The sequence below is a fragment of the Egretta garzetta genome, unplaced genomic scaffold (assembly GCF_000687185.1).
Source record: "Egretta garzetta isolate BGI_Z169 unplaced genomic scaffold, ASM68718v1 scaffold273, whole genome shotgun sequence".
Taxonomy (NCBI): Eukaryota; Metazoa; Chordata; class Aves; order Pelecaniformes; family Ardeidae; genus Egretta; species Egretta garzetta.
The window spans coordinates 359,887-370,909 of record NW_009259236.1 but is presented as its reverse complement, the minus strand read 5'-3'; the positions used below and the strand labels follow the sequence as shown (position 1 = coordinate 370,909).

At 38.2% G+C, this 11,023-nt stretch overlaps 1 protein-coding gene across 1 annotated transcript in view; it reads left to right on the top strand.

Annotated features, from left to right (window-relative positions):
• Nucleotides 1–2: 2 nt before the first annotated feature.
• ATRNL1 (attractin like 1) overlaps nt 3–11,023 on the top strand; it is a gene marked incomplete at both ends in the record, with an annotated part of 304,322 nt that continues 293,301 nt past the window's right edge. The window contains one exon of the mRNA XM_009635895.1: nt 3–160. Coding sequence (XP_009634190.1) covers nt 3–160 — 158 coding nt within the window. The remainder of the gene's footprint in view (nt 161–11,023) is intronic.

Below are 11,023 nucleotides of genomic sequence, written 5' to 3'. Positions count from 1 at the left end.
TCTTCTACGGCTTCTTGTACCTGGCCCTCTATGCCCAGGTGTCCCAGTCCAAGTCCTGCGACAAAATCTCCTGCTTCTCGGGTCATTGTGTCAACTCCACCTGTGTCTGCGACCAGGGCTGGGTGGGAGACCAGTGCCAACATTGCCAGGGCAGGTTCAAGTAAGTCTCTGCTTATTACGATTCCCTTTCTCTTCTCCCTACACCCTTTTCCTGTTGTTTTCACTTGCCTGGCTTTTTTTTTTTTTTTTTTTTTTCATTATTTGTTTTGCATGTGTCTGCTATGATTTTGTTCATGTGTGGTGGAAGTATGTGACAGAAGTTAAGGATGAAATAGGTTCCTCCGCCTCATGGTCCCTCCCTGTAGGAACCCAGGACGCAGTCCTCCGACGGAGAACTGCACCCGCTGACTTACCGCTGAAAATAGGCTGCTCCGCTTGATGGGACCTGAGGGACAAGGAGAAACCAGCCTAAAGCTGTGTCACTGCTGTCCCTTCTGGAAGTGTCATGGAAATGACATGTGCGCTTCATGGGGCTGCCCGGGGAGCAAAAATTACTAGTGGATTTGAATTACTTTGTCCTTCTGGAGAGCGAAGTGTTTTGCTCATCCCTTTCTTTCAAGTGTTCTAGCTAAGCAGGCGTTAGTCAGGCACCTTCAAGGTAACATAAGTGTAACTTAGTGAAATGTACATCGCTCCTGACAAGGTTTGCAGGAGAGGAGAGAGCGGTAAATGTAAACAATAACATATTTTTGCAGAGGAGTGAGTGGTCAGTGAAGCTAGAAGTACCGTCTCATTCTTAAAAGTGTATGTGATACCGAGTCATTGATCAGTGAGAAGGAAGCGCACTCTGACACTTGCTTTTCTATATGTAGTGGAAAAGAAGACTTAATTTATAGGGCTGTCACTTCCCCCCCGCCCCCTTTGGGATCACTAGAAAGACTGGCTGTGAAGAATACTGTTAGCTGTTATTTCGCTATATAACCTTGGACAGGACATCTCATTTCATTCCCTTGTAAAACACCCCTTAAAAGCTGGAACTCTATTTATTAAGTATATTGACATATACAGCTGGAAAGTCTTCTAATATGTAGCTAATAACCATGTATTGGTGAGGCTATGCCTTACAGAATTCAAGTTCTATCTTTGGAAAGTAATAGGTAAAAGTATCAATAATTGTTGTTTTAAATTGTGTTTCAATTTTCTCTTTGGAGCACTAAAATTAAGCTATATAATTTGCATCTCTCTAAAACATTTAATCCGAGGTCACTCATCTTTAAATAAATAAAAAGTAAATCCGGTAACTTGTTTGCTTGGGAAGTTGAGTAGCTGGGAGTCAGACATGTTGGCTGAAGTAATGTGCACGCTGCAGAGAAAGAAGCAATTTGCTGATAATATCTGGTGGTTTATTCCACCAGTGAGATTAAAGGTAGTATAAGGCAAATATAGTACATCTTATCTGCATATGAACTCGGTAATAAGATTTTAAAGTTGGTCATTTGTTGCCTGTGTGTATTGAGGATTTGGGGTTTGTCCTGCTCTGTGCTGTGGAACAATGGGCTAATTGCGTAGGGACCGAGAGTGAGGAGAGGAGGCCCAGGTGAATCTTCTTTGTGTGTGGTGATCTGCAGGAGACAGGCTTGCAGAGCTGTTATTTCCTTGCTTTAAAGAGATTACTTGTATCCTTTGTCTTGATGCCACTCACAACAGACCCTAATAGAGCAAGGGCTGAATCAAATTTTCATTTCTTAAATTTCAAAGCTTGCTGTGAATTAGTATATTCTCTGAATGGCTACAGGAGCCTTTATCCAGTCCTCACAGGTATTTCCTTGATCATCTGTTAAAACATTTATGTTTCTTTACATTGGCTGTATTTGTCGGGTGAGGAGGCACAGTGGTTAGGTTTTCGCTCCTGCTAGAAAGTTAATAATCCATCCCCACCTAGAGGAAGTTCTGCCTGAATGTTGAAAGGGCACCTCTTCTGAGCTAAGCTAATACAGTGGTTAATTGATGTGCTGTTAGGAGTTTTGATGAAATAGATTTCTCATTAACTCCTCTATATTCTTCCATGCTTAGCTTTAAAATGACAGTGATGCCTGCATTTTCATTTTTATCACGGAAGTAAGCTGTTTCTATTATTTTGGAGACCTATTTTTCACTGAGGACATTTTCATAGTGGTATCTTTGATAGTGCATCTTTATTCTTAGAAGCAAAATACACTCTGCAATGAAAGTAAGCATTCTAAGATTTAAAGCTTTTCAAGTTCTGTCAGGTGGGGATGGCATGAAATATGTTAATGTGTGTTACAACACAAGCAGCAGCTCAGAGTGGTTGTATTTTGAATCCTGAAAATTCAGATGCTTGTTGAATGGGTGATGAGTCGAGTTTATGTATTTCCAACTGAAGAGTTAGTCTGCCTCATGGCCGGGTGATTGCAGATCTTTCTGACTTCTGTGGCAATTGAGGGTTTGACTTATTATCGTGGAACGTTTGCACGTTGTTTCTGTTTGTGAAGCGTGAGTAGCTGCTTTATACACAGGCAGCCATGGCTGGTCTTTTGCAGCAGTGGTACTTTTATTTGACAACTTAGGTAGCAGTCGCTTCTGTCAGAATTATTACGAAGAATGTTTCAGAATGACATAAAGATTGAGAAGTGCGTTTGGCTATTACAACTGCGTTAACAATTAATTTATGGGTTGTAGATAGGATCTATACACATGTTCACAGAACCTTGTGTATTATTCTAAACATTTACATTGTTTCAAAGTTTCAGCAGTTTGAAGTGTCTGGTTGCATCTCTGTTATGCAAGATTAAAATTGAACTTTTAATGACTGAAATTGGACACGTGTAAAACCTGTTTGCTGCCACTAGATCATTTGAGGAAACAGATTTTTTTAAGGGTAGGATTAAAACACTTGAAAATGGTCTTTATTTTTCTTCATATAAGTGAAGTATGGTTATTTTTGCTCTTCTGGGAATGAGTTAGCAAGCATTAGAAACATTATCCTAAGAGAAATAATCTACCTAGGGATAACTTGGAACCATTAATTCTTTGAGAGATATGTAGTATTTTTGGCTTTGTTTTTATTTCTTTTCTAGACCTAGAAATAATACAGCAAAAAGACATCAACAACAGTTGATCAGTCTTAGTAAGCAGGTGTCAAAATTAGTTGACAATACTATGGTAACCTTGCCTTTTCCTGGTAGGAGAAATAGCAAGTAAGTAGAATACTTTGCAAATGCTGCTCTGGACTAGATGAAAGAAGGGTAGATGGGGGGGGAAAAAATGAGCAAAAAGTTTCTCTAGCCCTATTTTATTACTCTTAATTATCAACTCTCATATTTAATCCTTGTATTGTGAAGGATGTGGTAACTTGTTATATAAATGGAAGTGTTGTTATTCTTACTGCACTGCGTTCACATCCATGTCAGTCACTTTTCAGAATGATCTAGGCCTCATCTCTGCCTGGCAGTAAATCATTTTACTCTGTTCAGAATGGGTATCTGAATGCAATTCTGACTTATTTCCTTCTCTCTTAAACGTTATTTGCTTTCCCTTCTGCTATGACAGAATGCAAAAACTTTTTGTACCAAAATAAAAAAAGGGAAATTTAGTTATAAAAAGAGAGGGGAAAGGAATTCTGTCTTCCTGCCTATGGGAGGCAAGCGAAAGATAAGAAAGCCAAAGGGTGAGCAGGTTCTGTTTTTATACTAGGGAGCTTCAAACACCCCAGCTCCCAAGATGTAAACAAAACCACAAGTGTAATAGCACAGTGTACAATTTTTCTTCTGATAGATTGATTTATTAAGGAAACGAAGCTTTTAATGCTACATCTGTCACTCTTTCTTCCCCTATCCTATACCTTTGAACTTGTTGGTCAGCTACAGTTTTCATGATGATACGAGTTTGGGCAGAAGGGAGAGGGAAAGGCTGCTCAGATCAGTTGTGTTACGAGACTCCAGGGAATTCAGGGAGACAAACATTATGAATGGCCCAACTGTAGGAAAAGCTGCAGTCACAGCTTCTACGTATTTAGATGTCAAAGTCAATCAATCTTGAGATGCAGCACTACAGGAAGACAAGTTTCATTAGTTTTGCTACTCGCAGAATGACTTCTTGCAAGAAAAGAAAGCTTCCTTCAGGTTGGAACAAAGTTACTCCTTTCTCTAGCTCTGGTTTGTCCACTGGTGTGTGGAAGAGCATTAGAGAAAAAAAATGTGCATGAAACTGCTCTTCCTCTGAAGTCTTTGAGTGCCTGAATGACTGCAAATATCCAGTCTTCTAAAATGCTGTCTTTAAAAAAGTAGAGTGTGTCTTCACATGGTTATTGTTGTTTATTTGATGACTCGTGAGTCCCAACTGGCACATGTAACGAAGCAGATTGTACAGGATAGGTGAGTGCCTTTGAGTACCTATGTTTTGGTTAATCTGCTTTGCCTAGTCCTAGATATCTAGTTGTTGTGGAGAGAGTAAGAGCAAATTGAGCTGTTAGATTACTAAACCTTGTCTCCAGATGTTCTTATTGCACTTCTAAATTACCTCCTGCATGTTCTCCTTAATTTCTAGAGCTCCTATAAAAGATTCTGTGTTCTTCAAGGACAAAACAATTTCCAAGTACAAGAACCTTCACAACTGAAATGTTAAAAGGGTATCAAATTTTATTATTCCAGGCAAAATCCTTATTTCTGTCTAAGCATCTGAATTCTGCTGTCTACAGAGTGACTCACGCAAGGAAAGTGTCCTTAAATTGCAGATTGTAAATGAACAATAATGTTGCATACAGAATGATCTTTAGAAAAAAGTTAGTTTTTGCTGTAGCCAGTTGAAGTTCATGCTGCTGTGAAAAAGGGTGACTTTATCCTTCATGCTTCTCTTTGATCTTTCTGCTTCTTATGTACGCACTAATATTCCTGCTTAGAGTTGAAAAGTAACAACAGGAACATCTCTCCCCACCTCCCAGCCAACTTTTTTTTTTAAAGCCAGCTCAGTTTCCTTGTGTTGCTTCACTTGTGTAAGTCTCTTGTTGACACTGTGGATGGGAAAAGAAAATTGTCCCTTTTAGACGTGGTACAGGCTTAGTTTGCCTTAACTTCAATGTGAAACAACATCACCATTAAACTGGTGCAACTTCTATTACACAAGGTGAAATCCTGAGTCAGGCTATCAGTTGTAAAACTGCTTCTGTCATCAGCACAGCCTGTATCTGGTTTAAGAAATACACATAATTATTCTTATTGACTTCAGTGGAATTGTGTGTGAGATTTTACACCTGCAAATTGCCTTTTTATAAGTCAATGTGTGAATGTTAATATAATTAAACTAATGGAAACATCAGTGATTATGATTTTATCCTTATAAAATGTAATCATTATTTAAATTGATTTTAGTGGTGATGCTCTGAAAAACTTCTTCCAATGTGAGTTATTCTCTGTGTCTATATTAATTTTAAAATGTAACAATAGTTGTTATGATAAAGGGACTTTGAACTTGTAAGGAATACATTTTTTTTTTTTATTCAAATGTTGTTTTGGAATGTAGAAGCACAAGCCATACAAACATACTAAACTTCTACTATAAGCTAAACAGTCTGCACTGAAAAGTGTTTTTTGAAAGGAAAGCGATCTTTTTGAAAACTTTACAAAAATGATTTTTATTAGTGGATTTTTTGTTGTTGCTTAATACTTCCTATATAGAATCATTTAGGTTGGAAAAGACCCTTGAGAGTCCAGCCATTAACCTATCACTGCCAAGTCCACCACTAAACCAATTGAATGTTTTTTTAACGGGTTTTTATAGATAAGACCAGAAATGAACTGATTCCCTGTTCATACAGCTTGCCTTGTACAGGCTGTAGGGTAACTTAATTAATTCCTCTTTGAGTTGAACACATGCTTTAGAGAAGCACCTGTACGTGTCTGAAAACACTTCCACTGACTGAAAGCCCATTACAGACTTTCAGAATTCTTCCACTAGTTAGTTATCCTCACCATTTTCTATAACCAGCAAAACCAAATGCATAATCCCCCTAATCCAGAAAATCTACTCTACCTCATCTACCTACCTAATTTTTTGTCTCTGTTTTCTCATGTTTTGAGTCATGCTTTTATTGCAGAGCCTTCAGTATGTCAGCTCTACTGTCCCTCTGTAGGTGAAAATACGGTCATCTTTTCCTCACTGAGAATGGAGGAGGACTGTTCCTTGAGTAGTCTCAACATAAAACAAGCTTTTCCATCCTTGATTGCTCTCTTGGTTTTTAGCCTTCCCTATTTTATCGGCATTCTTGAGCTATGCGTGCCAGAACTAGATGCTCGTCTTTTGGTGATGGTTGTACTGGTGAAACGTAGAAGCAGAGTAAGCTCTCCTCTGCTGCTTTGGTGTCCTGCTGCGTGCAGCTGCAGAGAACGCTTCGAAGCTTAGCGCTGTGCTGGCAGCTCAGTCCATTATTTTCTGCCTCAAGAGCCTGCTCAGAGTTGCTGCATCCTCAGTACCGAGTGATGCCTTTTGCAAACTAGTCTGTGAACTGAACACAGCCTCCCCCATTCGGGGTGATACTTAATTGTGGGGCTACATGCACATATGTGTTTAGCCATCTATAGGATTGAATCCAAATGTGAGTTAGGCAAAGGGCTCATGGATTCTGGAGTCTAGTTTGTGTGAGGACTAAGCAGTTCGTTACTTAAGCAAATAAGTGTGGGAACAGATGGCTGATGACCCTGTCAGGCCTTCAGGCAGCACCAAAGGCTGGTTGCTATTGCTATGGGTGTGTAAAAGGCTCAGTTGTATCAGCTTAAGTCTATCCATGAATGATACCTAGATATCTGTATTGGTTATAGCATTTAATATTTATTAAATTTTAAATTTAATTTGGTGACTAAAGTCTCACACTCTGTATCTCTCGCTTCCTTTAACCAAAAGGAAGGCATGATGATTGTGTTTTGGAAGGCATTACCATAGTTCATGTCGTGTTTTTAAAATGAGAATTAATAGTTTTTTGAGAGATCAGTCTATCGCGCTGCACTAGAAATTGATTTAATTGTATCAAAATGTAGGCAGAAAAGGTAGGAGGTAATATGAGATGCTACAGGAATATCCTTGGGATGTTCTTACCCATACTAACTGAAGTGCTGGTGAAAGAAACCCCTTGCTTTAAAACACTGCTATATACACAATAAAAAAATGCATTGGAAAACTCATGCAGTATTGAAGAATAATTATCTGTCAGTGTCCATGGAATTTATTGTTAGCTGTATAGTCTAGTCATGGAACACATGATGCAAAGTTGATGTAAGGAGGAATAAATGATGATGATGATACCTAAAACATGGGCACTCCAGTGGACTGCAGCTGTTAACGGTAACAAAGGAACAACAGTAAACATCCAAAGCGTATGTTTTCATGTGAGGAGAGCGAGCAGTGGGAATTTTCAAACTAGTATTAGAGGTTGCCCTATATATTCTTAAATGCCTAATGAGTGGACATAAGAGTTGCATTGATTTCAGAGCGCCATGTGGAGTAAGACCCTATCGAGAAATGGAACTGAGCTCAATACAACAAAAACAAAACAACAACAAAAGTTTGTTACTTAGTGTTCATTCACAAGGTGCAAGAACTGCTTTTGCCTTTAGAGTCTCCTGCAGACAGAAAAACCTAAAGCTCTGAAAAGTAATTTAGCCATCAGCTCTATAGAATATTCTAGGGTGAACATCTTAAACTCTCTGTTAATGCAACAGCATTTTGCAAAAAATGAATTCACTGTAAAATCTCTCCTAAAATTTTAGAGTTTACATCACACATCTGGAAGAAATGGTTTCCAGGATCTATTTGAATCAATATTTTCTATTTCTTAGCTAAGGATCGAAGTGTGCTGCTACCCTTATAATATAGCAAAACATCTAGTTTGTTCATGCTAATGATGTTTAGAAACAAGCTAGCTGTAGAATATTTCCAAGTTTCATGCAGCACATGCCTGGGAACCATGATTTGCCTAGGGGATTTTGAAGCCAGGATATTCTAGGATTACCTGGCAACGGAGCAAGTACTGAAGTACTTAAAGATTGGATGTAGACACATAAAATGACACTCAGCATCTACATTTTCTTATGGATTTCTTCCATAATTTATGTGCTTCAATGTCTCATCTGTAAAAAGGAAATAAGACTTCCTGTAAGGTTAAAGACTTGAGGTGACCCACTACTGTAATGATGAGGGGACAGCTAATAAGCTAAGCACAATTTTAGAGAATGCATTTCTTCCTAGAATGTGAGAAATACTGTGGCATGAAGTACTGTTGTCCAAACTGTGCCGTATATCTCAAACAAATGAGTAAAATTGCCTCCTCATTAGGTCAGATGGACCTAAAACTTGCAAGCAGTCTGTATTACTGCAGAATATTTGAAGATTAAATTGTTCTCTTATTCAAGAGAATCTTTGGAAAAAAAGAAGTTATATTGGCCATCACTAACAAGATTTTATTTTGGGTGGTAAGGCCTCTAGAGATCTAATCCCCGAGCTTGAATTAAATCTTACAAACAAAATATCGTCATACACTGTAGTACTTAACAGATATTTTGAAGACTTACTGTTCCACTTGTATGAATACAGTGGTCTGTATTAGTCATTACATTCCCATATCAGTATCAAAGAAGCATGCATTCATAATTTATAGGATAATTATGTTATTACAGAATTGTGAGTCTGGGTTCACAGTCCTTCAATATAGATTTTTATTATAGACATGCACTTTTATTTTATGCGTAGATGTATGTTTACTCCCATGTTTTTGAGTTTTCATCTTGTTATCTGTTACCTTAAAGGCTAATAACTTGCCTTCAATGAAAAAGTGGATCATGTTGAGTATGTCACGTAACTATTGGGATGCAGGAGCTGGGAGTGAAGAACAATCAGAACTATCACAAAAGGACCAGATCCTAGCACTGTATGTTACCAGTTGCGGCAGTAAAATGTGAGCGGCGGTGATTTTGGTCAAAAGCATGGGAGGAGAGCTGGCGTTAGTGACGTCTTTAAATACTCTGGTGAGCTTTGCAGAAACTTTCTATTCAAGGTGTAAGTAACCATGAGGCACTGTGGAACAAGAAGACAAATGGGCTTCATTGATTGCCATCCCCAGTTCAAGGATAGAGATAGATTAACCAGAAAAATATCTTGCTGGTCATGCTGCAGTTTAAAGTCCTTTCCTTTTTGTAATGGATGGAAGTGGTGAATAAAATGTGGGAAGCTTAATTTTCTTGATAATGCATCTCAGCTTTCAAAACTCAAGGAAACTTTGATACACTCTGACTTGTATAAAGGAATACTTGATAGTTCCAGCTTTATTAACAAAACTGAAATGCTGATTAATCCAACTGTAGGACAATTTGCACCTGTAGTTGCTCTTTTTTGAATCTACAGAGGAGGAAGAGTGTGTGTATGTAAAAATATGTATTTTTCACACGGAAAAGCCAAAACAATAAACCAAAACAAACACAAAATAGCTGATGTTCATGTTGGTGTGTGCAAGCCCAGTTGATGAGTGTACTTTTGGAGGATACTTGATCGTCAAATATGTATGTGGTGTATGCGAGATGTACCACAGCAGTTATGGGGAAGAGGGAAATGACTTATGTGTTCCATAGGAAGTATCGTAGAGCTGCTGTAATTAAGCTGCGTGTTTCTGTAGTTCTCTAATAACAGCAGATCTGTTTTGTTTGCTTCCTAAGTCAACTGAGGCTCTTGTAAAGGGCAACTTAAAACACTGAACAGGAGCTGGAAGGTGTTCTTGAAAAATGACAAATACTGGACAAACAAATGGCTGCTTTTGAAAACATACAAATTTGCCCTTGTGTGCACAGCTGTAATATCATGTTAAGACAGCTGTGTTAGAGAATATTTTTGCAGACGTCTTCTAAAACCTAATGCTGATATAAGTATTAAATCCAGAACATTTGTATTTAAAACTTTTGTGTTTTTTCCTGGATATTTTTAATAGTGTAGCACTTTGTAGGAATAATTTGTGAGCATCTAATTTCCAAATTGCATATACTAGTTTAGTTTTCACAGGGACAAACAACCCTGCCTATATTCAGGGAAGTACTTACCTCTGTGCATCTCTATCATGCCTTGTATCCGGATATCTTATTTAAGCACTAGGTAGCCAGTCATCGCAGTGGCCTTGAGAAACAGACACATTTTTTTGAGCCGTTTTATACATAGGGAACCTAAAGTTGTGTGGTTGTCTAAGGTAACATGACAAATAAGTGACTGAATTGAAATGGAAGCTTGGGAGTTTATACAATTTTCTGTAATTCTGTGCCAGTCCTCATTTTAGGAAGACTGCGTTGTTTTCAAGTTGTACATTCTTTTTCTGCAAATATATGATATAGATTGAAGTGCTTTGTTTTCTCAGTGACCTTTACTGTGTAACATAATCAGGTACAGGAGAGGATATGAAGCTTATTATTCAGGTATGGATACATAGCTGAAGAGTTTTGTGATGATACTTTAGATTGACTGTTCCAAACACATAGGGTATGCCATTCAATGAGTATATGGGGGGCCTCTGTTAATGCAGGTGTAAATGCCAATATAGGGTAGAGGTTGATGAATACTTAGAGAATTGATCTTGAACGGGGTCTTCCGTTCAAATGAGCCAGGTCATCAAAGCTGGACTGAGTTTGTAGTTGGTCTGTCTTCTGGTTTTTAAAATGGGCAGGAGGGAGATAGGTAACAAGCAAACCACAGCTTAATATATTGAGTTCATAAAAGCTGGTCATTAACAGGAACACTGCTGGATTATTTTATTTTCAGTTTTATATACATCCTTGAAGTGCGCTTACTGCTCTTGGGGTTTGTATGCGTTCAGAAATACGTTCTCTAACATAAAACCCTGAGGTGACAGGCAGCTCAACGTAAGCAGAATATTCCTTTAAAGTTAGACCTAGGTTTTCTAATTTAGATTGACTGCATTTATAAGTAGCAATTGGACTGGAAAGAGCAGAGCAGACTGGAAAGAGCAGAGCAGACTGGA